This window comes from Mauremys reevesii, linkage group 8 (genome assembly GCF_016161935.1).
Source record: "Mauremys reevesii isolate NIE-2019 linkage group 8, ASM1616193v1, whole genome shotgun sequence".
Lineage (NCBI taxonomy): Eukaryota > Metazoa > Chordata > Testudines > Geoemydidae > Mauremys > Mauremys reevesii.
In genome coordinates, this window is record NC_052630.1 from 37,014,363 (window position 1) to 37,040,798 (window position 26,436).

The 26,436-nt window shown below is 46.8% G+C and overlaps 2 protein-coding genes across 11 annotated transcripts in view; both read left to right on the plus strand.

Moving 5' to 3' along the window:
- Window positions 1–461: 461 nt before the first annotated feature.
- Window positions 462–26,436, plus strand: part of LOC120369807 (protocadherin beta-16-like) — a 73,315-nt gene continuing 47,340 nt past the window's right edge. For 2 of the 10 annotated variants that reach the window (XR_005583446.1, XM_039483469.1), the window contains exon 1: window positions 462–3,069. Coding sequence is in view for 7 of the 10 variants with exons in the window: in XM_039483469.1 (XP_039339403.1) it covers window positions 592–3,069 (2,478 nt within the window). In the remaining 3 variants the exon portion in view is untranslated. Of the gene's footprint in view, window positions 3,070–4,494; window positions 4,602–4,876; window positions 5,214–15,994; window positions 18,534–26,436 lie in introns of those variants that run through there. The other 8 variants (XR_005583449.1, XR_005583448.1, XM_039483475.1 and 5 more) reach the window with 8 other exon arrangements.
- LOC120369810 (protocadherin beta-16-like) lies at window positions 6,252–15,995 on the plus strand. Its single transcript, XM_039483482.1, has 2 exons — window positions 6,252–8,860; window positions 15,829–15,995. The coding sequence occupies exons 1-2, from the start codon at window positions 6,386–6,388 to the stop codon at window positions 15,988–15,990; spliced, it is 2,637 nt and encodes an 878-aa protein (XP_039339416.1). The 5' UTR covers window positions 6,252–6,385; the 3' UTR covers window positions 15,991–15,995.

Consider the following 26,436-nt stretch of genomic DNA (forward strand, 5'->3'; position numbering starts at 1 on the left):
TCTTGTTAAGGACCCAAATAAAGAAGGGAATTATAGGACTTCGGTGGGTGCCCAAGAAATCGCTAACTTCGCGGAAGAAACAGAAGCAACGGAACACATGAGATAATTGCATCGAGGTGTTTTATGGTATTTAGCTGTGGAGAATAAACGTTCTGGGATGTTGGCTAAGAAAGGATGTGGAAGTATCAGAATCAATTTTATTTCTCTATTAATTTACAATTCTCTCTCGTATAATGGGAAATAACCTGGGTTAAGACTTTTCTATCTGTGAAATATTATAATCACAAATTGTACTTAAAAGAGAAATCTTTGCCATGCAGAGAGTAACTACACGCAATAAGTTTACACTGTAAAACGATGGATGTCTTATTTTAGTTGAGCCACGAGGTGGCGATATTGCCAAAGACGGTGCTGAAAATGTAGCTTTTCAGACTCCATCAGCCCTCAGTGGAAACTGCATCTGAATCCAGACAACAACGGCTCTGAGCCGGGAACGAGTGACAAAGGATTACAGGGAAAGGGCGGCAGGAACATTTACAAATCTAGTCAACATTGAAGGACAAATCGTTTTCCCACTACCACAACATATGAATGGCTGCAGCAGCTTTGCAGAGAGGCCTGTGTTTCAAATCTGACCCGGGAATGGCTGGCGGAATGGAGAATCGCTCCTGGAAAAGGCAAGTTCTGTCTTTCTTTCTGTGTCTCTTTGTGTCCCTGGGGGCGTGTGAGACGATCCGCTATTCTGTGCCCGAAGAGAAGAAAAGCGGGTCCCTAGTTGCTAATATTGCAAAGGATTTGAAACTGGATGTAGGGAAATTGTCTGGTCGCAGTGCCCGGCTGGTTTCTAAAAGCAGCAAGCAATATTTTGAGCTGAACACACGCTCCGGGGATGTGATAATAAAGGAGAAAATAGACCGTGAGGATCTGTGCGGACAGAGCGACCCGTGTTTGCTGCAATTCGAAATTGTGTTGGAAAATCCACTGCAACTGTACCGAATAGAGGTACAGATCGAAGATGTAAATGACAATTACCCTAATTTCTCTAAAAATGAGTTCGTTTTTAAAATGCCTGAACAGATCCCCATAAACACCCGCTTCCCCTTGGAAGGAGCCCAAGATTCAGACATAGGAACAAATGGCATCCAGAGCTACGTAATAAACCCCAATGAGCATTTCCGTCTGGATGTACAAACCCTGGACACTGACGGCAGTAAATACGCGGAGTTGGTGCTAGAGAAACAATTAGATCGGGAGGAACAGGCGCAGTTGATGCTGATTCTCACAGCTGCCGATGGGGGCCTGCCACAGAGAACCGGCACAGCCCGACTACGCGTTAACGTGTTGGACAGCAACGATAACTTCCCGCAGTTTAGTCAGTCGGTGTACAAGGTGCAGTTAATGGAAAATAGTCCTAAAGGTACTTTGGTCACTAAGGTTGAAGCCAGTGATTTGGATCAAGGTTCAAATGCAGAAATCACCTATTCATTCAGGCAAGTCCCTGACAGAATCCTCAAGTTATTCAAATTAAATCAATTATCTGGAGAAATAACTGTTTTGGGAATAATTGACTATGAAGAAAGAAGCAATTATGAGATGAACATCCAAGCCACGGATGGCGGGGGTTTATCTGCGCACTGCAAAGTCGTGGTGGAAATCAAGGACATGAATGACAACACCCCGGAAGTGACGCTGACATCCCTCACCAGCACCATACCCGAGGACTCCTCCCCTGAGACAGTGGTGGCCCTGCTCAGTGTGAGCGACCGAGACTCCGGGGACAATGGCAGAACGCTCTGCTCCATTCAGGACAATGTCCCATTTGCTTTAAAATCGACTCTGAAGGATTATTACGAGCTTGTTACACAAAAGCCCCTGGACCGAGAGAAAGTGCCTGAGTATAACATAACCATCACAGCCACAGACCGGGGCACTCCGAGGCTCACCTCAGTGAGGGTCATCCGAGTTCAGCTATCGGATATTAATGACAACCCCCCTGTATTTAGTGAAAGTTCATACGTCATGTACCTGAAGGAGAACAACTCCCCGGGCCTGTTGATTGGAACTGTCCATGCTGCTGACCTAGACACAGAGCAGAATGCCAAAGTGACGTATTCGGCATTGCCTGGCAACATCGGTGAGTTCCCCTTCTCCTCCTCCATCTCCATAAACTCCGAGAACGGGAACGTGTACGCGCTGCAGTCTCTGGATTATGAGCAAACGAGGGATTTCCAGGTTACAGTGAGAGCTGCAGATGGCGGGTCCCCGCCACTGAGCTCTGAAGTCATTGTCCTGGTTGTGATAATTGACGAAAATGACAACGCCCCCTTCATTTTATACCCTCTGCAGAACAGCAGCGCCCCCGCTAATGACCTGGTTCCCAGATCGGCGGAGGCGGGTTACCTGGTGACGAAGGTGGTGGCTGTGGATGGAGACTCCGGTCAGAATTCTTGGCTTTCCTACCAGCTGCTCAAGGCCACAGACCCAAGTCTCTTCGCTGTGGGACTCCAAACCGGGGAAGTAAAAATCAGCAGGCCTATAACGAGCCCGGACTCTGTGAAACAGAAACTTGTCGTCCTGGTTAGAGACAACGGAGAGCCGCCCAGATCCACCACCTCGACGCTTAATGTGCTTCTGGTGGATGGGTTTTCAGACGCCTACATGCAGTTACTGGATGTACCACAAGAGGAGGAGCAGCAGGACACATTAACCCTGTATCTAGTCATTTCCTTGTCTTTCATTTCATTCCTTTTTCTGGTTTCTGTGGTAACGGTTATTGCCATCCGGCTGTACAAGACAAGGCAGTGCCGAGAGCAGTATGTTCCGTCGTCCAGGAACTTTTATAGTGACCGCAACTTCCCCACAAATCCTGCGGAGACGAGCGGCACTGGGACTCTGCCTCAATCTTATTGTTATGAGGTTTGCTTGACAACTGGGTCTGGTACCAGCGAATTTAAATTTCTCAGGCCGCTGATACCGTCTCTATCCGCTGACCCCAGCGTTGCAGGAGAGTCCAATTTTGACTCTCAGATTAACTCTCAGCTAAAGGAGGAGAAAGAATCGGTGAGAGAGGTGAGTGCTTATTTCACTCCATTTGCATCAATACGTTGCTTGAATATGTTTGTTGCTACTGCTCTGAAAATTACTTACATAAATGTCTAGAGATTATTTTTTCGTATGGAGTTTTTTCTGTAGTTTATTGTTCATCTTCTACACTTGCATCATGTTCAAGTTCATGTAATTCCACTTAAGTAGTTTTCTATGCTGTTCCCCCACCCCCAAAAATAGATCATTTATCAAAGTCCTATATTGGTCTCTGTGCAGAATCTCTTATCTCTGCAAAGGAAGATTGAAGCTTGTTTTAGGGATTTTTTTAAAGTGATTGTTTATGGTAGCACCGGAATTATGTGATCTAGATAATGTTCTGCATGGGGCTCTCGGGAATCTGAAATGTTACAAAGAACCTGAGTCTGCCCTTGCTTCTTCAGTTGTGTTTTCGAACGGTGAATCTATATGAGGTGCGAGTTGCCGGGCTACTGCGTGAATGTGAAATGACTGAGATCAGGGAAACGTTAAACTAAAACAGCTTTATCTAAATAAATGTAAATTGCGCTTTATTTGTCCATCAAACCCTTTGCAATGGGAGTAGCCAGCAGTGGCTGCGGTTCACAGTGGGAGGAAGAGGCAATGTTTACTTAAATCCTATGAAATCACCGTCATTTACAGCTTCTGGAGTTTATGAACCCATAGCAATCAACACTGATATGAAAGACCCCTATTACATGCACACCAGTGGTGGCAGCTGATGGCATCGATATATTTGCGGACAGCAAGTCATTGTCCAAGTTATTATTTGATTAGAATGACGACGGCCCCTTCATTTTACACCGTCTTTAGAACAGCCGGCCTCTTAAAGACCTAGTTCGCACAGCAACGGGGGAAACTTACTTTGTCACTAAGGTACATGGAGATTCTAGTCAGAATTCTTGGCTTTCCTAGGAACTGCTTAAAGTCACATACCCAGGTCTCTTGACTGTCGGACTCCAAAATGGAGAAGGAAAGACCGAGTGATCAATTACGGAGCGAGACCACATTAAGCCAATATTAGTTACCATTGTTAAAGACAAGGGACACATACCCTGCTCCACTGCTGCGACGCCAAATATACTGCTAGTGGATGTGTTTTCATATGTGCCTATGAGAGTCAGTGACGTAGTACTGAAGAGGCGCAGGATGGCATGTTAAATATATAGTTAGTGATGCGTTTCGCTTCAACTTCATTTCCTTTTCTTGTTTCTGCTGTGGTCTGTATTGCCATAAAATACATAAGACAAGAAAATCAGTAGAAAGATACATGTCTGCTTCTTCCAGTTTCCATGGGAGACCCATTTTGTTGTATAATTTGTGTAGAAGCCAGAACTGGATCCCTTCCCCAGAGCTACATATGTGATATTTGCTTAACCACCGGGTCGATCACCCATTAGTTCGTTTCTTAAGCCGCAGGTTCCTTGTTTTCCTGATTAGCACCATACTAGGCGAGAGAATCATAAGACTTCAGTGGATTTTCAGGTAACCTCGTGGACGTAAGAGAAGTGATGACACAGGTGAGCGAATTGCATTGACTTGTTTTACATATTTAGCTATGGAAAATAAAAGTGCTGGGATATGAGAGAGGGAAACAGATTGTGGAAGTATCACAAGTCGGATTATTTTTCTAATACTTTATAACTATTTCCCGTTTAATGGGAAATAACCTCGGTTAACTACGTCCTTACTTTGAAATATTTGAAACACAATGTGTACATAAGAAAGAGAAAACTTTACTATGCAGATAATAGTTGGGCACAGTAAATTAACAATTTGAGATGTATTGTTCTAGCCTCTCCGATTTAATGACCGGTTCCCAGATCGGCGAAGGCGGGCTACCTTGTGACCAAGGTGGTGGCTGTAGATGAAGATTCTGGTCAGAATTCTTGTCGTTCCCACCAGCTGCTGAAGGCCACGGACCCAGGTCTCTTTACTGTCGAACTCCAAAATGGAGAAGAAAAAACCACGATGCCAATTACGGAGCGAGATTCCTTTAAGCAAAAACTAGATATCAGGGTCAAAGACAATATACACCTGCTGCCCCAATTTGCCACTGCGACGCTAAATATACTGCTAGTGGATGGGTTTTCAGATGTGTATCTGCAATTCAGTGACATAACTGCGAAAGAGGAACATGATGAGATATTAAATATATACTTAATGATTTCTTTGGCGTCAGGTTCATTTTTTTCTTTTTCTTCCTGCTGTGGCCTGTATTGCCATAAAATACATAAGACTAGAAAGGAGAAAGATACATGTCTGCTTGTAGATGACAAGACTCCATTGTTTCTCCAGAATTATATATATCATGCTTGCTTAACCACTAGGTCGATCACTAGTTAGTTGTCGTTTATTAGGCCTCAGTTTCATAGATTTCCTGTTGAGCTCCATACTAGGCACGGGAATTATAGGATTTAGGGAGTCCTAAAATATCGCTAAACTAGTGGACCGAAAGAGAAGAGATGGCACAGGTGAGCGAATTGTAGTAACTTATTTACTTAGCTAGCTGTGAAGAATAAAAGTATTGGGACGTGAGAGAAGAAAATGTGTTGTGGAAAGATAATTCAATGACTATTATATAATTTTGCAACTCTCCACCTCCTCTAATCGGTAATAATCTACCTTAACATCTCACAGTTGTTACAGTGAGATGTTATAAACACAATCTGTACATTAAAGAGAAATTTTTGCTATGCAGATAGTCAGGGGCGGCTCTAGGCACCAGCGGGCCAAGCGCCCGCTTGGGGCGGCATCCTGGGGAGGGCGTCATTTGGCTCCGGTGGAGCTCCCGCCGGCATGCCTGCGGCAGGTCCACCGGAGCCCGGTCCCGTCTTCCCGCGGCTCCGGTTGAGCTCCCGCAGGCATGACTGCGGCAGGTCCGCTCGTCCCGGGCTCCGGTGGACCTGCCGCAGGCATGCCGGCGGGAGCTCAACCGGAGCCAAATACCGCCCTCCCCAGGATGCCGGAGCCGCGGGAAGAGGGGACCCGCCGCGGGACTGGGGAAGGGCGGCGCAGCGCTCCGCGCTGCTTGGGGCAGCCTGATTTGTAGAGCCGCCCCTGCAGATAGTAACTGCACATAAATTTACAGTCTAAATATCATAGGATGTCTTATTTTAGTTGAGCCACGAGATGGCGATATTGGCAAACATGGTGCTGAAAACCAGTGAAAGCTGCACTCCAAACGGGAATGGGTCTGCGCCAGGAACGGATGACAAAGGATTACAGGGAAAGGGCGGCTGAATAATTACAATTAAAGTCAATATTAGGGGACAAATCGTTTTCCCTCTAGCACAACATATGAATGGCTGCAGCAGCTTTGCAGAGAGGCCTGTGTTTCAAATCTGACCCGGGAATGGCTGACGGAATGGAGAATCGCTCCAGGAAAAGGCAAGTTATGTCTTTCTTTCTGTGTCTCTGTGTGTCCCTGAGGGCGTGTGAGACGATCCGCTATTCTGTGCCCGAAGAGAAGAAAAGCGGGTCCCTAGTTGCTAATGTTGCAAAGGATTTGAAACTGGATGTAGGGAAATTGTCTGGTCGCAGTGCCCGTCTGATTTCTAAAAGCAGCAAGCAATATTTTGAGCTGAACACAAGCTCCGGGGATGTGATAATAAAGGAGAAAATAGACCGTGAGGATCTGTGCGGACAGAGCGATCCGTGCTTGCTGCAATTCGAATTTGTGTTGGAAAATCCATTGCAGCTGTACAGAATAGAGGTGCAGATAAATGATGTGAATGACAATTCCCCTAAATTCTCTAAAAATGAATTCCCTTTGAAGCTGCCTGAACTGCTCCCCATAAATAGCCGCTTCCCCTTAGAAAGGGCCCAAGATTCAGATTTAGGAACAAACGGCATCCAGAGTTACGCAATCAGCTTTAATGAGCACTTCAGCCTGGATGTGCATTCCGAGCTGGACGGCAGCAAATACGCGGAGCTGGTATTAGAGAAACAATTAGATCGGGAGGAACAGGCGCAGTTGATGCTGATTCTCACAGCTGCGGATGGGGGGCTGCCACAGAGAACCGGCACAGCCCGAATACGCGTTAATGTGCTGGACAGCAACGATAACTTCCCGCAGTTTAGTCAGTCGGTGTACAAGGTGCAGTTAATGGAAAATAGTCCTAAAGGTACTTTGGTCACTAAGGTTGAAGCCAGTGATTTGGATCAAGGTTCAAATGCAGAAATCACCTATTCATTCGGGCAGGTCCCTGACAGAATCCTCAAGTTATTCAAATTAAATCAATTATCTGGAGAAATAACTGTTTTGGGAAGAATTGACTACGAAGAAAGAAGCAGTTATGAGATGAACATCCAGGCCACGGATGGCGGGGGTTTATATGCGCACTGCAAAGTCCTGATACAGATCAAGGACATGAATGACAACACCCCGGAAGTGACGCTGACATCCCTCACCAGCACCATACCCGAGGACTCCTCCCCTGAGACAGTGGTGGCCCTGTTCAGTGTGAGCGACCGAGACTCCGGGGACAATGGCAGAACGCTCTGCTCCATTCAGGACAATGCCCCTTTTGCTTTAAAATCGACTCTGAAGGATTATTACGAGCTTGTTACACAAAAGCCCCTGGACCGAGAGAAAGTGCCTGAGTATAACATAACCATCACAGCCACAGACCGGGGCACTCCGAGGCTCACCTCAGTGAGGGTCATCCGAGTTCAGCTGTCGGATATTAATGACAACCCCCCTGTGTTTAATGAAAGTTCATACGTCATGTACCTGAAGGAGAACAACCCCCCGGGCCTGTTGATTGGAACTGTCCGTGCTGCTGACCTAGACACAGAGCAGAATGCCGAAGTGACGTATTCGGCATTGCCTGGCAACATCGGTGACTTCCCCTTCTCCTCCTCCATCTCCATAAACTCCGAGAACGGGAACGTGTACGCGCTGCAGTCTCTGGATTATGAGCAAACGAGGGATTTCCAGGTTACAGTGAGAGCTGCAGATGGCGGGTCCCCGCCACTGAGCTCTGAAGTCATTGTCCGAGTTGTGATAATTGACGAAAATGACAACTCCCCCTTCATTTTATACCCTCTGCAGAACAGCAGCACCCCCGCTAATGACCTGGTTCCCAGATCGGCGGAGGCGGGTTACCTGGTGACGAAGGTGGTGGCTGTGGATGGAGATTCCGGTCAGAATTCTTGGCTTTCCTACCAGCTGCTCAAGGCCACAGACCCAAGTCTCTTCGCTGTGGGACTCCAAACCGGGGATGTAAAAACCAGCAGGCCTATAACGAGCCCGGACTCTGTGAAACAGAAACTTATCGTCCTGGTTAGAGACAACGGAGAGCCGCCCAGATCCACCACCTCGACGCTTAATGTGCTTCTGGTGGATGGGTTTTCAGACGCCTACATGCGGTTACTGGATGTACCACAAGAGGAGGAGCAGCAGGACACATTAACCCTGTATCTAGTAATTTCTTTGTCTTTCATTTCATTCCTTTTTCTGGTTTCTGTGGTAACGGTTATTGCCATCCGGCTGTACAAGACAAGGCAGTGCCGAGAGCAGTATGTTCCGTCGTCCAGGAACTTTTATAGTGACCACAACTTCCCCACAAATCCTGCGGAGACGAGCGGCACTGGGACTCTGCCTCAATCTTACTGTTATGAGGTTTGCTTGACAACTGGGTCTGGTACCAGCGAATTTAAATTTCTCAGGCCGCTGGTACCTTCTCTACCCGCTGACCCCAGCGTTGCAGGAGGGTCCATTTTTGACTCTCAGATTAACTCTCAGCTAAAGGAAGAGAAAGAATCGGTGAGAGAGGTGAGTGCTTGTTTCACCCTATTTGCATCAATACCTTGCTTGAATATGTTTGTTTCTACTGCTATGAAAATTACTTATATTATTTCCATAATTGTCTAGAGATGTTTTTTCTTAGGGAGCCTTTTCTGTAGTTGATTCATTTTTTTCCACTTGTATGATGTTCAGGCTAAGATATTTGTACTTAATTCATTTGTATATGTTATGTTCTTTTTGTCTCTAAAAGTCCATTCATCAAAATGTGATTTTGGTCTCTGTGCAGACTCTCTGAGCTCTGCAAAGAAAGATTGAAGGTTGACAAAGGAAAATTTAAAAAGTAATTGTTTTTGTATTTATCAAGAACTCAATAGTAGCAGAATTATGTGACCTAGGTAGTATGTTCTGCAGGGGGGCTCTATGGAATCTGAAATTTTACAGAGAATCTGAACTTCCCTTGCTTCTTCAGTAGTATTTTCGGAGGTTATCTATATGAGGTGCGAGTTGTAGGGTTACTGCATGAAGGTGAAATGACAGAGATTAGGGAAATTTTAAAGTAAAATAGAAGTATCTAAGGGAGGGATTTCCCAACTCCTCCCCCGAATTTCCCCATCATCCTCCTCCACAGGGGTCATTATTTACATGTGGTGTTGACAATGTAGTCCTTGGCTGGAAATTTGAATAGAATGAATACACACTTTAAAAGCAGATGCTAAAATACTTATATATGAAAAAGCATAAAAGGTTTGAAAAGTATGAAGAAAGACCAACTTCCTCACACAGCTATTTTTTTTATGACAGATTCGGTACCTTTGTTTAAGTGATGTTGACCAACCTAATAATATGAAATTATAATTTGTAAGTAAGGTCTGAATGAGTTCTCCTCTGACAGCTAGTGATGAGCCAGACTCTGGAGAGGGAAAGGCAACAGGGCAAGACTGTATTTATATGAACACACCTATTCTGCCTCGGTATCCAGCAGACAAGCTGTGTTGCCAAAGTGTTCAGATTTGGCTGGTGTTGGGTTAGAAATCTCTTTTAATGAATGTGGGGCTAATGAAATGTTATCTTTATTGTATGAGTAAAGGGCAGCACAAGTGTATTTGACCTGTCCTGAGGAGGGTGACCTAAGTGCTTAATTTGTGCCAGGGTTGAGCCCCAGCACATGTAGTCTTGGCAGTTCATAGCTCTGGGACCTATGGACTTAATGGTCCCTTCTGATCTTGAATTCTATGATTCTATAGAATTTTAGTTATAAGCTGGGGACGCACCAGTTGGAAGTAACGGAGGAGGAGAAGGACCTAGGAGTCCTGGTTGATCGTAGGATGACTATGAGTAGGCAATGTGATGTGGCCGTTAAAAAAGCTAATGCGGTCTTGGGATGCATTAGGCGAGGTATTTCTAGTAGGGATAAGGAGGTGCTAGTCCCGTTATATAAGGCGTTGGTGAGACCTCATTTGGAGTATTGTGTGCAGTTTTGGTCTCCCATGTTTAAGAAGGATGAATTCAAACTGGAACGGGTACAAAGAAGGGCCACTAGAATGATCCGAGGAATGGAAGGCCTGTCGTATGAAAGGAGACTTGAGGAGCTCGGTTTGTTTTCCTTAACCAAAAGAAGGATAAGAGGAGATATGATTGCACTCTTTAAATATATCAGAGGATAAATACCAGGAAGGAGAGGAATTATTTCAGCTCAGTGCTAATGTGGACACGAGGACAAACGGATATAAATTGTCAGTCAGGAAATTCAGGCTTGAAATTAGGAAGGTTTCTAACCATCAGGGAGTGCAATACTGGAACAGCCTACCGAGGGAAACAGTGGGGGCAAAGGACCTCCATGACTTTAAGATTAAGCTAGATAAGTTTATGGAGGAGATGGTATGATAGGATAACGGGCTTAGTCAATAGGTCAATTAAGTGCCACACTGGTAAATAGTACAATGGGTCAATGATATGATATAACCTTTTTCCAGAGGGTATGGCTGGAGAGTCTTGCCTGCATGCTCGGGGTTCAGCTGACCACCATATTTGGGGTCAGGAAGGAATTTTCCTCCAGGGAAGATTGGCAGTGGCCCTGGAGGTTTTTCGCCTTCCTCCGAAGCATGGGGCAGGGGTCGCTTGCTAAAGGAGTGGGTGGATCGGCTTATGTGGCCTGCATCTAGCAGGAGGTCAGACTAGATGATCATAATGGTCCCTTCTGATCTTGAATTCTATGATTCTATGACTTGCCACATCAGTTATGAAAGTAAAAAACTTGCTTGAGCCCTGACGCATCTTTCATTACAAATTATGCACTGGTCACACTCTCAGCTGAACTGCACTCACTAAGCAGAGTGTGGATGCCAGATCTCAGTGGAGAGAGAAAGAGAGGGGACAGGTGTTTTGTTTTGTGGGGTGTGCTCTGCCTAAGAGTCATAGCATTATTTGACCTGCTTCTTCCCCTGTTTAAAGATAGAGGTTTTTAGGCTACATGGAGAGTCTTTTGTGTGTGTATGTGTTTTTTAAGTGACCACTAGAGCTGAAATCACTGATTATCAGGTCTAAGTGCTCAAACCTGCAGTGGGAGAGTGTTTCCATGGAAGAGACATCTCAGCCTGTACTAGCAGTGAGGTTCCCTTACTGAGAGATGAAATCACTGAGAGCTGGGTGGTATCTCAGGAGACCGATTTGCAGAGGTCACAGTGCCAGGTGGCAGCAGAAGGTGACAGCACAGGGCCATCAGCAACAGAGCAGTGGACTGAATGGTGGCACGATGCACAACAGTTGCTATAGTGAGTGACCTGAGTGAGTGGTGAGTGGCTGAAGGAATGAGTAGGATGACCGGATGTTCTGATTTTATAGGGTCAGTCCTGATATTTGGGGCTTTGTCTTATATAGGCGCCTATTACTCCCCACCCCCGTCCCAGTTTTTCACACTTACTATCTGGCAACCCTAGGAATGAGCAAGGTGCCTTCTCTCCCCTACCACCCAGAGTGGGAGGTGAACTCATGCAAAAGCACCTCTGAACTCTGGGTCTCCAATGACCAAGGACAACAACTATGAGTGGGGTTCAGTGGAGGGAGAAAGGAGGGGCACCTTAAAAGAACATTTGTTTGTTTTAGTAACTTTGCTCCAGAATGCTAGGTTTCTGACTGGGAAACGTACACATTTCATACTAGGCCAAGGTTTTTAAAATGTATTATTTTACAATGTTTTTATCTCACATTGTTGCTATCTCAAGTGATCCTTATCTTGGGGAGTTTCTGTACTAAACATTTTTATTATTATACATTATTTTTTACATAAGAATGTAAAAACAGCCATACTGTGTTGGACCAATGGTCCATCTTGCCCAGTATCCTGTCTTCCAACTGTGGTCAAATGCCAGGTGCTTCAGAGCAAATGAACAGAACAGGAAATCATTGAGTGATTCATCCCCTGTTGCCCACTGCCAGCTTTTGGCAAACAGAGGGTAGGGACATGCAGAACAGGGAATTGCATCCCTGCCCATCCTGGCTAATAGCTATTGGTGGACCTATCCTCCAGGAACTTATCTAGTTTTTTTTTGTTTTGTTTTTTAACCCTGTTCTAATTTTGGCCTTCACAACATCCCCTGGTAAAAAGTTCCACAGGTTGACACTGCATTGTGTGAAGTACTTCCTTGTGTTTTAAACCTGCTGGCTATTAATTTCATTGCATTACCCCTCATACTTGTATTATGTGAAAGACTAAATAACATTTCCTTATGTGCTTTCTCCACACCAGTCATGATTTTATAGACCTCTATCATAGCCCCTCTTAGGCATCTCTTCTCCAACCTTAAAAATCCCAGTCTTTTAAATCTCTCCTCATATAGAATCTGTTCCTTACCCCTAGTCATTTTGGTTGCCCTTCTCTGTACCTTTTCCAATTCCAATATATCTTTTTTGAGATGGGGGCAGCCAGAGCTGCATCCAATATTCAAGATGTGGATGTACCATGGATTTATGTAGTGAAAGTGTAGCAGCTTGGTTTTGAGACCAGTCAGCAAAGCCAATGCTGATAAAACTATGTGAAAAGGCTGCAAAACACCAAGCCTCTGGACTGCATGGACATGCAGAAAATCTTATAAGCCAGTCACTGTCAAAGACAATTTTAGAAGTACTTAATGAGGCTGTTAACTATGCTGGAGACACAACACAGTTTATATGAACAAACAGCTGTCGCATCATGCTTTCTATTTAAGCAAGAGATACCACACGCTACAAAGTGGAGGCCAATGTTAAGTGCATTGTCACCTGTTAATCCTGAAGTGGACACTAGATCCAAACAAGACTGGCAGATGCTCACTATCTTTCACAAGGAACTCAACTGACTGACTAGAAGCATGTGGTGCAACAGTGAAAGACTCAGTCATTGAAAAAGTGAAAAACTCTCATCACATTCAAAAACAGAAAATTAACAGAGCTGTGCAAAATTATAAGAAACCAGGAAGGATGTAGATATGTAAGGCTTCACAGTAAGCTTGAGGAGCCAACTTTAATTTATATGATTTTAAAACATGAGTAAAATCTAATAAAATGGTTGTGAAACATTTTCCAGTTTTTATTGTGAATCTATACAGCGCACCTTTGCCCTCCTGGAAGGCCTTTACCCCCCTGTAAATTTGATTTCCCCCTCCCACCCTTCAGTTCCTGGGGAAAACACTGATCTAAGGAAAATGTAAACTTCACCTTATTTGTCCATCAAACCCTTTGCAATATGAGCAGCCAGCAGTGGCCTCGGTTTTGATGAGGGGGGTACTTATAGAAGGAAGAGGCAATGTTTACTGCTATTCTATAAAATGAACATAATTTACAGCTTCTGGAGTCTATGAATTCATAGCAGTCAATACAGATATGAAAGACCCCTATCATATGCATACATAAGAATGGCCATACTGCGTCAGACCAAAGGTCCATCAGGCTCAGTATCCCGTCTTCCGTCAGTGGCCAGTGCCGGTGCTCCAGAGGGAATGAACAGAACAGGTAATCATCCAGCGATCCATCCCCATCACTCATTCCCAGCTTCTGGCAAACAGAGGTTGGGGACACCATCCATGCTCATCCTAGCTAATAGACATTGGTGGACCTATCCTCCATGAATTTATCTAGTTTTTTTTACACTGTTCTCGTCTTGGCCTCACAACATCCTCTGGCAAAGAGTTCCACAGGTTGACTGTGCGTTGTGTGAAGAATTTGAAGAAATACTTCCTTTTGCTTGTTTTAAACCTGCTGCCTATTAATTTCATTTGGTGCCTGCATTTCTTGTGGTATGAGAAGTAGTAAATAACCCCTCCTTTTTTGGTTTCTCCACACCAGTCATGATATTATAGACCTCAGTCATATCCCCCCCTTATTAGTCTCTTTTCCAAGCTGAAAAGTCCCAGTCAGGGGCGGCTCTAGACACCAGCGCGCCAAGCAGGCGCGTGGGGCGGCCATTTCCGGGGGGGCGGCATTTGGCTGGGCAGGTCCACCGGAGCCCGGGACGAGCGGACCTGCCGCAGGCATGACTGCGGCGGGTCCCGTCTTCCCGCGGCTCCGGTTGAGCTCCCGCAGGCATGACTGCGGCAGGTCCGCTCGTCCCGGGCTCTGGTGGACCTGCCGCAGGCATGCCGGCAGGAGCTCAACCGGAGCCGCGGGAAGAGGGGACCCGCCGCGGGACCGGGGAAGGGCGGCGCAGCGCTCTGCGCTGCTTGGGGCAGCCTACTTTCTAGAGCCGCCCCTGGTCCCAGTCTTACTATCTCCCCTCTGATCTAGTAATATAGTGGCAGCTGATGGCATCAATAGGATTTTTACAGGCAGCAAGTAATTGTTCAAGTAATTTTATGCCTTCTTTAGAACAGCACCTCCCCCATGTAATGAAATGGTTCGCAGAGCGAGGAAGGTAAATTGGTGGCTCTAGATTGAGATTCTGGTCAGAATTCTTGTCTTTCCTACCAACTGCTGAAGGCCGCTGATGCAGATTTATTCACTGTCGGACTCCAAAATGCGGAACAGAAACCACGATCCCATTTATGGAGCGTGAGTCCTTTACGCAAAAGCTAAAGACAATGGACACCTCCCCAGTCCGCTACTGCAATGCTAATTATACTGCTAGTGGAGGATTGCCCGTATGAAATCCAGTGACATAACCAGGGGTGGCTCTAGACATTTCGCCGCCGCAAGCAGATGCTCTGCTGGTCGCCCACCACGGCATGCCATCCCAAGCACGCGCTGGGGCCTGGAGCCGCCCCTGGACATAACTACGGAAGAGGAATGTGATGGGATATTAAATATATAAGTTACTTCTCTATGGCTTCAATTTAATTTTTCTTGTTTCTGTTATGGCCTGTATTGACATAAAATATATAAGATACAAAACACAGGAGAAACATACGTTTGCATCTCCAATTGCTAATGAAAACCCATTTTGTCAAATAATTGTGTAGCTGCCAGGAGGAGATCACTTCTCCACAATTACCTATATGAAGCGTGCTTAATCACTGGGTCGATCCTAGATTTACTCTAGGACACCGTAATGATAGATTTAGGGATTCCCAAAATATTGTAACTTTGTAGACGAAAGAGAAGTGATGGGACATGTGACAGACTTCTAGTAACTTGTTTACTTATTTAACTGTGAAGAATAAAAGTAGTGGCATGTGAGAAAAGAAACTGGTGTGGAAGGATCATAATTCAGTTGACTATTATATTATTTTGAAACTCTCTATCTCCTCTAATCGGTAATAATCTGGCTTAATATTTCATAGAATATCAGGGTTGGAAGGGACCTCAGGAGGTCATCTAGTCCAACCCCCTGCTCAAAGCAGGACCAATTCCCAACTAAGTCATCTAAACTTTGTCAAGCCTGACCTTAAAAAAAAACTCTAAGGAAAAGAGGTTTTCACTGTGAAATTTTATAACCACAATTTGTATTTAATAGAGAAAACTTTGCTATGCAGTTAATAACTGCACATAGTAAGTTTAAAATGTAAAAATGGGATGTCTTATTTTAGCTGAACCACAAGGTGGCGATATTAGCAAACACGGTGCTGAAAATGTATCTTATTGGACTCCGTCGACACACAGTGGAAGCTGCACTCAAACATCTAAATCCAGACGGCAACGGATCTGCGCCGGGAACGGGTGACAAAGGATTACAGAGAAAGGAGGGCTGAATAATTACAAATAAAGTCAATATTGGCGGACAAATCGTTTTCCCTCTAGCACAACATATGAATGGCTGCATCCTGCAGCAGCTTTGCAGACAGGCCTGTGTTTCAGATCTGACCCGGGAATGGCTGGCGGAATGGAGAATCGCTCCTGGAAAAGGCAAGTTCTGTGTTTCTTTCTATGTTTGTGTGTATCCCTGGGGGCGTGTGAGACGATCCGCTATTCTGTGCCCGAAGAGAAGAAAAGCGGGTCCCTAGTTGCTAATATCGCAAAGGATTTGAAACTGGATGTAGGGAAATTGTCTGGTCGCAGTGCTCGGCTGATTTCTAAAAGCAGCAAGCAATATTTTGAGCTGAACACACGCTCCGGGGATGTGATAATAAAGGAGAAAATAGACCGTGAGGATCTGTGCGGACAGAGCGATCCGTGCTTGCTGCAATTCGAAATTGTGTTGGAAAATCCACTGCAGCTGTACAGAATAGAGGTGCAGATAGATGATGTGAATGACAATTCCCCTAAATTCTCTAAAAATGAATTCCCTTTGGAGCTGCCTGAACAGCTCCCCGTAAATAGCCACTTCCCCTTGGAAAGGGCCCAAGATTCAGACATAGGAACAAACGGCATCCAGAGTTACGCAATCAGCTCCAATGAGCACTTCAGTCTGGATGTGCATTCCCGGGGGGACGGCAGTAAATACGCGGAGTTGGTGCTAGAGAAACAATTAGATCGGGAGGAGCAGGCACAGTTGATGCTGATTCTCACAGCCGCCGATGGGGGCTTGCCACAGAGAACCGGCACAGCCCGAATACGCGTTAATGTGCTGGACAGCAACGATAACTTCCCGCAGTTTAGTCAGTCGGTGTACAAGGTGCAGTTAATGGAAAATAGTCCTAAAGGTACTTTGGTCACTAAGGTTGAAGCCAGTGATTTGGATCAAGGTTCAAATGCAGAAATCACCTATTCGTTCAGGCAGGTGCCTGACAAAGCCCTCAAGTTATTTCAGCTAAATCCGTTAACTGGCGAAATCACTGTTTTGGGGATAATTGATTTTGAAGACGCAGCAATGTATGAAATAGAAATTCAGGCCACAGATGGCGGGGGTCTATACGCGCACTGCAAAGTCCTGGTACAGATCAAGGACATGAATGACAACGCTCCAGAAGTGACGCTGACATCCCTCACCAGCACCATACCCGAGGACTCCTCCCCTGAGACAGTGGTGGCCCTGTTCCGTGTGAGCGACCGAGACTCCGGGGACAATGGCAGAACGCTCTGCTCCATTCAGGACAATGTCCCATTTGCTTTAAAATCGACTCTGAAGGATTATTACGAGCTTGTTACACAAAAGCCCCTGGACCGAGAGAAAGTGCCTGAGTATAACATAACCATCACAGCCACAGACCGGGGCACTCCGAGGCTCACCTCAGTGAGGGTCATCCGAGTTCAGCTGTCGGATATTAATGACAACCCCCCTGTGTTTAATGAAAGTTCATACGTCATGTACCTGAAGGAGAACAACCCCCCGGGCCTGTTGATTGGAACTGTCCGTGCTGCTGACCTAGACACAGAGCAGAATGCCAAAGTGACGTATTCGGCATTGCCTGGCAACATCGGTGACTTCCCCTTCTCCTCCTCCATCTCCATAAACTCCGAGAACGGGAACGTGTACGCGCTGCAGTCTCTGGATTATGAGCAAACGAGGGATTTCCAGGTTACAGTGAGAGCTGCAGATGGCGGGTCCCCGCCACTGAGCTCTGAAGTCATTGTCCGAGTTGTGATAATTGACGAAAATGACAACGCCCCCTTCATTTTATACCCTCTGCAGAACAGCAGCGCCCCCGCTAATGACCTGGTTCCCAGATCGGCGGAGGCGGGTTACCTGGTGACGAAGGTGGTGGCTGTGGATGGAGATTCCGGTCAGAATTCTTGGCTTTCCTACCAGCTGCTCAAGGCCACAGACCCAAGTCTCTTCGCTGTGGGACTCCAAACCGGGGAAGTAAAAACCAGCAGGCCTATAACGAGCCCGGACTCTGTGAAACAGAAACTTGTCGTCCTGGTTAGAGACAACGGAGAGCCGCCCAGATCCACCACCTCGACGCTTAATGTGCTTCTGGTGGATGGGTTTTCAGACGCCTACATGCAGTTACTGGATGTACCACAAGAGGAGGAGCAGCAGGACACATTAACCCTGTATCTAGTCATTTCTTTGTCTTTCATTTCATTCCTTTTTCTGGTTTCTGTGGTAACAATTGTCGCCACTCGGCTGTACAAGACAAGGCAGTGCCGAGAGCAGTATGTTTCATCGTCTAGGAACTTTTATTGTGATCCCAACTTCTCCACAAATCCTGCGGAGACGAGCGGCACTGGGACTCTGCCTCAATCTTATTGTTATGAGGTTTGCTTGACAACTGGGTCTGGTACCAGCGAATTTAAATTTCTCAGGCCTCTGGTACCTTCTTTACCCGTTGATCCCATCGCTGCAGGAGGGTCCATACTTGACTGTCAGATTAACTCTTCGCTAAAAGGGGAGAAAGAATCGGTGAGAGAGGTGAGTGCTTATTTCACTCCATTTGCAGTGACACATTTTTTGAATATGTGTCTCTCTACATCTCTGAAAATTGCTTAGAAGGGAATCACAGAACCATTAATATAGAATCCTGCTCTCTCTGGTAGTAGGAATAGAGCGGCATTCGGGAGAGAGCCGGCTGTTGCTGCGGGGATAGGAGGGTGAGAGACTGCTGTGCTGTGCAGAACAGGTGGCTGATGTGGATGGGGGGTTCTTTCTCTCTCCTCCTTCCCCAGGGGTTTGCTCAGGCTCCTGCCTGAACTTTAAGAGACAGTATGCCAACATATTCTTGCCCAACACACACTCTGTCTCTCTCCCCACACACACTCCCTGTCACACACTCTGCTCCTGCTTTCTCCCCCCCACACACACACAGTTCAGTTGAAAAGCCGTTGATAATCTAGTAAAGGGTGCCCAAGGAAGGATGAGGTTAAAACCAGGGAGCAGGTATGGTTTACATGGTGCATGTTTTAACCAGGGGCGGCTCTAGACATTTCACTGCCCCAAGCATGGCATGCTTGGGGCGGCATGCTGCGGGGGGTGCTCTGCTGGTTGCTCTGCTGGTCGCCTGGTGGGACCAGCGGACCCTCCGCAGGCACGCCTGCGGGAGGTCCACTGGAGCCGCGGGACCGGCGACCAGCAGAGCGCCTCCCGTGGCATGCTGCCATGCTTGGGGCGGTGAAATGTCTAGAGCCACCCCTGGTTAAAACATGCATCATGTAAACCATACCTGCTCCCTGGGGCAATGCAAACCCTTCACAAAGCACCCTGAGGCCAGTTGCACAGTGGGATAGCTTGCTACCCACAGTGCAGTGCTCCCTGTGTCCATGCAAGAGCTGCTACTGTGGATGTGCTCTGCTGAGACAAGGAGCATAGTGTGGACATGCAACAACCCTTTAATTAAAGTGGCATAACTTATTGCACAAAACTGTCCTGTAGACAAGGCCTAAGAGCAGGGGCGGCTCTAGAAAGTAGGCTGCCCCAAGCAGCGCGGTGCGCTGCGCCGCCCTTCCCCGGTCCCGCGGCGGGTCCCCTCTTCCCGCGGCTCCGGTTGAGCTCCCGCCGGCATGCCTGCGGCAGGTCCACCGGAGCCCGGGACGAGCGGACCCGCCGCAGTCATGCATGACTGCGGCAGGTCCACCGGAGCCAAATGCCGCCCCCCCAGGAAAGGGCCGCCCCACGCGCCTGCTTGGCGCGCTGGGGTCTAGAGCCGCCCCTGCCTAAGAGTACCTTCATGAATGTCTAGTTTTGAAGGGATCTTTTTCTGTAGTTTATTCATCTTTTCCACTTGTATGATGTTCAAGCCAATATATTTGTACTTAAGTACTTTTCTTTATGTACTCCTATGCTATTTTCCTCTCTAAAAACATTCATAAAACTGTGATGTCCCATTCATCTCTGTGATCTCTGCAAAGCAAGGCTGAAGCGTCTCAAGGGAAATTTAAAAAGCAATTGTTTATGTATTTGTCAAGAACTCAATAGCAGCGGAACTATGTGACCTGGATAGAGCTCTCTGCAGAACAGTCTATGGAATCTGAAATGTTACAAATAATGTATGTCTGCCCTTGCTTCTTCAGTAGTGTTTTCAGACAGTGAATCTCTGAGGTGCGAGTTGCCGGGCTTCTGCGCAAATGTGAAATGACAGAGGTCAGGGAAACGTTAAAGTAAAATAGAACTACTTAAGGAAATGTAAACTTTGCTTTATTTTCCCATCAAACCCTTTGCAATGAGAGTAGCCAGCAGTGGCTGCGGTTTCACAGTGGGAGGTACTTGTAGAAGGAAGAAGCAATGTTTACTTAAATCCTATGAAATCACCATCATTTACAGCTTCAGGAGTTTATGAACCCATAGCAATCAACACTGGTGTCATTCATTCATGCCCGTCACCCCAACCGGGGTATGGGCCGCCAACAACAGATCTCCATAGTCTTCTATCCTGGGCCATTCGCTCTAGCTGGTTCCAGGTATAGCCCATTTTTTTGCTATCAACCTGAAGGTCGCGTCGCCAGGTATTTCTTGGGCGGCCTCTTTTCCGCTTGCCTTGGGGGTTACTGATGGTGTCTGGCCAGCGGATCTGGAGAATCCTTCTGAGGCAGCCTCATCTCTGCTGCAACCTGCGCCGTCTTTCCTGACTCGTACATGGTCCTCACGTTCCATGTGCCGATGGTAATCCTCCTGGCTGCAAGAAGGGTGATCGACTTAGTGGCTTCCTCGCGGCTTTCACCACCCAGCGTCATGCATCTTCGAGTTGAAGACCCTTCTTTTTCCAGGCTAAAAGTCTCTGTTAACTCTGTTGGCGTTTCTGTAGCAAGCTGATTTTTACAGGGTGGAGTTGCTAGCCCCACGCCCAACCCTCCTCCTTTACCCTGACTTGGGACAGGCAGATGGCCCCAAAGGACCTCTCTGGTGGAGTTAACACTGGTGTGAAAGACCCCTATTACATGCATACCGGTGACATAGTGGCAGCTGATGGCATCAACAGGATTTTTGCTGGCAGCAAGTAATTGTCCAGGTTGTTAGTATTTCATTAAAATGTAAACGGCCCCTTTATTTTATACCGTCTTCAGAACGGCACTTCTCCATTTAATCACCTGGTTCGCAGTGCAACGAAAGCTGGCTACCTTGTGACCCAGGTGGTGACTGTAAATGAAGACTGGTCAGAATTCTTGTCTTTCCTACCAATTGCGAAAGGCCACTGATGTAGGTCTCTTCATTGTCGGATTGAAAATGGTGAAGAGAAATCATAATACCAATTATGGAGCGAGACTCATTTTAAGCAAAACCTAGATGTCATTCTTAAAGACAATAGATACTTGCCTCAATCCACTTCTGTGATGCAAAATGTACTGCTGTTGGATGGGTTTTCAGATGCATATATGCAATTTAGTGACATAACTACAGAAGAGGAATGTGATGGGATCTTGAGTATATACACCTCTACGTCGATATAACGGAGCCAAAAATCTTACTGCGGGTACGTCTACACTACGAAATTATTCCGAATGTACAGAAACCGGTTTAGTAAAACAGATTGTATAAAATCGAGTGCACGCGGCCACACTAAGCACATTAATTCGGTGGTGTGCATCCACGGTCCGAGGCTAGCGTCGATTTCTGGAGCGTTGCACTGTGGGTAGCTATTCCGTAGCTATCCCATAGTTCCCGCAGTCTCCCCCACCCTTTGGAATTCTGGGTTGAGTTCCCAGTGCCTGATGGGGCAAAAATCATTGTCGCGGGTGGTTCTGGGTACAGCCGCACCCCTCCCTCCCTGAAAGCAGCAGACAACCGTTTCACGCCTTTTTTGCTTTGTGAACTGTGCAGACGCCATAACACAGCAAGCATGGACCCTGCTCAAATACTGCAATCGTGGATGTTTTAAACACCTCGCGCACTCTTGTGCAGTATATGGTGAACCAGGACCTTCAAACCCAGGCGAGGAGGAGGCGGATACGGCAGCGCGGCGATGACAGTGATGAGGACGTGAACACAGAATTCTCTCAAACCACGGGCCCCTGCGCTTTGGAGATCCTGATGGTAATGGGGCAGATTCTATCCATTGAACGCCCATTTTGGGCCCGGGAAACAAGCACAGACTGGTGGGACCGCATTGTGTTGCAGGTGTGGGATGATTCGCAGTGGCTGCGAAACTTTCGCATGTGTAAGGGCACTTTCATGGAACTTTGTGACTTGCTTGCCCCTGCCATGAAACGCCATAATACCAAGATCAGAGCAGCCCTCACAGTAGAGAAGCGAGTGGTGATAGCTCTGTGGAAGCTTGCAATGCCAGACAGCTACCGGACAGTCGGGAATCAATTTGGAGTTGGAAAATCTACTGTGGGGGCTGCTGTGATGCAAGTAGCCAAAGCAATCACTAAGCTGCTGCTACGAAAGGTTGTGACTCTGGGAAACGTGCAGGCCATAGTGGGTGGCTTTGCTGCACTGGGATTCCCTAACTGTGGGGGGGCGATAGATGGAACCCACATCCCTATCTTGGCACCGGAGCACCAGGGCACCCAGTACGTAAACCGGAAGGGGTACTTTTCAATGGTGCTGCAAGCACTGGTGGATCACAAGGGATGTTTCACCAACATCCACGTGGGATGGCCAGGGAGGGTTCATGACGCTCCCGTCTTCAGAAGCACTACTCTGTTTAAACGGCTGCAGCAAGGGAATTACTTCCCAGGCCAGAAAATAACAGTTGGGGATGTTGAAATGCCTGTCGTTATCCTGGGGGACCCAGCCTACCCCTTGATGCCATGGCTCATGAAGCCATACACAGGCAGCCTGGACAGTGGTCAGGAGCTGTTCAACTACAGGCTGAGCAAGTGCAGAATGGTGGTGGAATGTGCATTTGGCCATTTAAAGGTGCGCTGGCGCACATTACTGACTCCCTCTGACCTCAGCCAAACCAATGTCCCCTATGTTATTGCTGCTTGCTGTGTTCTCCACAATCTCTGTGAGAGTAAAGGGGAGACCTTTATGGCGGGGTGGGAGGCTGAGGCAAATCACCTGGCCGCTGATTACGCGCAGCCAGACACCAGGGAGATTAGAAGAGCAAACCAGGAAGCGGTGCGCATCAGAGAATCTTTGAAAACGAGCTTCATCACTGGCCAGGGTACGGTGTGACTGCTCTGTTTGTTGATGAACACCCACCCCCCTTGATTGACTCATTCCCTGTAAGCAACTCACCCTCCCCCTTCGAGTACAGCTTACTTATGCAGATAAAGTCACTATAGTTTAAAAATCATGTATTCTTTATTAATTCATTATAAAAAGAGGGAGAGAAGTAAGGGTGTGGTTTGGGAGGAGGATAGGAGGGATGGAGAAGGCCACTAAAAAAATTTCACAGTAATGACAGCCTTCTGGTTGGGCTGTCCACGGGGGTGGAGTGGGCGGGTGCACAGAGCCTCCCCCCACGCGTTCTTACACATCTGGGTGAGGAGGATGTGGAACATGGTGAGGGGTGAGGGTGGTTATACAGGGGCTGCAGCGGAACTCTGTGATCCTGATGCCATTCCTGAAGCTCCACCAGATGCCGGAGCATGTCAGTTTGATCACGCAGCAGCCCCAGAGTTGCATCCCGCCACCGCTGATCTTCCTGCCACCACCTCTGATTTTCCTGACAATCTTCCTGCCGCCACCTCTCATCTCGGGTGTCCCTCCTGTCCTCACGTTCACTGGCATCTTTCCTGTAATTCGATACCACCTCCTTCCACTCATTCAGATGAGCTCTTTCCTTGCGTGTAACTTCCATAATATCCGAGAACATTTCATCTCACATCTTCTTTTTCCTCCGCCTTATCTGGGCTAGCCTTTGGGATGGAGGAGGGACGCTTGAAATATTTGCAGCTGCATGAGGGAGAGAAATATTTTAAAAGATACATTTTACAGAACAATGGTTATACTCTTTCACAGTGAACAGCACTATTCACCTTACATAGCACATGTGATTTCACTACAAGGTCGCATTTTTCATCTTAATACTGAGTGCGTGCGGCTCTGTGGTTACAGATCTCACAGACACAGAATTCATCTTGCATGCGGCCATGGTAAGCCACTGTCTTTCGGCTTCTGCAGTGATTTACCCCTCCCCCCAACGCATGGCTAATACCATGCAAGCTCACTGCTAATCAACACCCTTCCCGCCCCCAACGCGGGGCTGGTAGCCGGGAAGATCCCCGCTGACCAAACGCGAAAAAGATCATCGGTATTTCATTCCTCCCCTCCCCACGCTTGGCTACGTGCAGGAAAGGGTTTTTTTTTAAGCTGCTGCAGTCCACGAACCCAGTAGGAAAATGGCCATCTCTGTGTCCCCTTACTTAAATTCCTGATTTTCAACCAGGTTACCCTGAATAATATCACTTTGGTGAGGATAACACAGCGAGATAAAGAACGGATGCTTCTTGAATGCCAGCAATCACCGGGACCATACGCAGCTATGCTTTGCCATGCAATGATACCTGATTACTTGCTACATGCATGGCGTGGTAAAATGTCCTACCATGGTGGACGGAACAAGGCTGCCTTGCCCAGAAACCTTCTGCAAAGGCTTCTGGAGTACTTCCAGGAGCGCTTCATCGAGATGTCCCTGGAGGATTTCCGCTCAATCCCCAGACATGCTAACAAACTTTTCTAAGTAACTATACTGTCTGCGAATGCATCCCAAGTCCTCAGGGCAAATCAATCATTAAAAAAACGCTTGCTTAAAAAACAATGCTTGATATTTGCAAAGGTACACTCACCAGAGGTCCCTTCCATGGCTTCATTGTCTGGGATAGTGGCTTGGGAGGGCTGGGAGGGTAATTCCGTCAGGGTGAGAAAAAGCTCCTGGCTGTTGGGGCTCACGGAGTGCTGTGTGCTCTCTGCAAGCTCGTTGTCCTCTTCCTCCTCCTCATCTTCCCCATCCGCATAATCCTCAGACATGGCACAGATTACAACCCTCACCTCGGAATCCACGGACAGGGGTGGGGTAGTTGTGGCACAGCCCCCTAAAATTGCATGCAGCTCAGCGTAGAAGCGGCATGTTTTTGGACCTGCACCGGACCTTCCGTTTGCTTCTTTGGTTTTCTGGTAGGCTTGTCTGAGCTCCTTAACTTTCACTCTGCACTGCAATGAGTCCCTGCTGTGGCCTTTATCCATCATACACTTTGGAATTCTTTCAAATACTTTTTCATTTCATCTTTTGGAACGCAGTTCTGTTAGCACTGAATCCTCTCCCCATATAGCGATCAGATCCAGTACCTCCCGTGCAGTCCATGCTGGAGCTCTTTTTTGATTCTCAGGAGACTGCATTGTTACCTGTGCGTGGTCACCTGTGCTGATGAGCTCTCCACACTGGGGAAGCAGGAAATGAATTTCAAAAGTTCGCGGGGCTTTTCCTGTGTATCTGGCCAGTGCATCAGAGTTCAGAATGCTGTCCAGAGCGGTCACAGTGGTGCACTGTGGGATACCACGCAGAGGCCAATACCGTCGATTTGCAGCCACACTAACCCTATTCCGATATGTTAATCCCGATATTAGTGCTACTCCTCTCGTCGGGGAGGAGTACAGAAACCGATTTAAACAGCCATTTAAATCAATATAAAGGGCCTTTTAGTGTGGACAGGTGTGGCGTTAAATCGGTTTTACGCTCCTTAAACCGGTTTAAATGCGTAGTGTAGACCAGGCCTGCGTTATAGGTGAAACCGCATTATATCGAACTTGCTTTGATCCACCTGAGTGCACAGCCTTGCCCCCGCACCGCCAGCACCGCTTTACTGTGTTATATACAAATTTGTGTTATACCTGGTCCCGTTATATCGAGGTAGAGGTGTACTTAGTTATCTCTTTGGCTTCAATTCCATTGTTTTACTTGTTTCTGTTGTGGCCTGTAATGCCATAAAATACATAAGACAAGAGAAATACACTGACCTGCTTCTTCCAAGTGCCATGGGAGACACATTTTTTTCGAATGATTGTGTAGAAGCCAGGACTGGATCCCTTCCCGGCACTTACCTATATGATGTTTGCTTAACAAGTTGGTCCATCACCAGCAAGGGAACCATAGGACTTAGAGATTTCCAGGATATCGCTAACCTCCTGGACGAAAGAGAAGCGATAGGATAGGGGATCGACTTGTAGTAACTTCTTTACTGAGTTAGCTGTGAACAATAAAAGTATTGGGGTGTGAGAGAAGAAACTGTGGTGTGGAAGGATCACAATTCAATTGACTATTATATCATTTTCCAACTCTCTATCTCCTCCAATCGGTAATAATCTACCTTAATATTCCACTGTGTTTACTGTGAAATGTTATAACCACAATTTGTACTTAATAGAGAAAACTTTGTTGTGCTGTTAACTGCACATAGTAAGCTTAAAATGTAAACATGGGATGTCTTATTTA

Excerpts from the sequence above, each read along its gene's own strand:
- LOC120369810 (XM_039483482.1), top strand. The coding sequence starts at position 6,386 with ATGGCTGCAGCAGCTTTGCAGAGAGGCCTGTGTTTCAAATCTGACCCG. Across the intron at positions 8,861-15,828 it reads AGAAAGAATCGGTGAGAGAG|CTGAACCACAAGGTGGCGAT; the intron begins GTGAGTGCTTGT and ends GTCTTATTTTAG.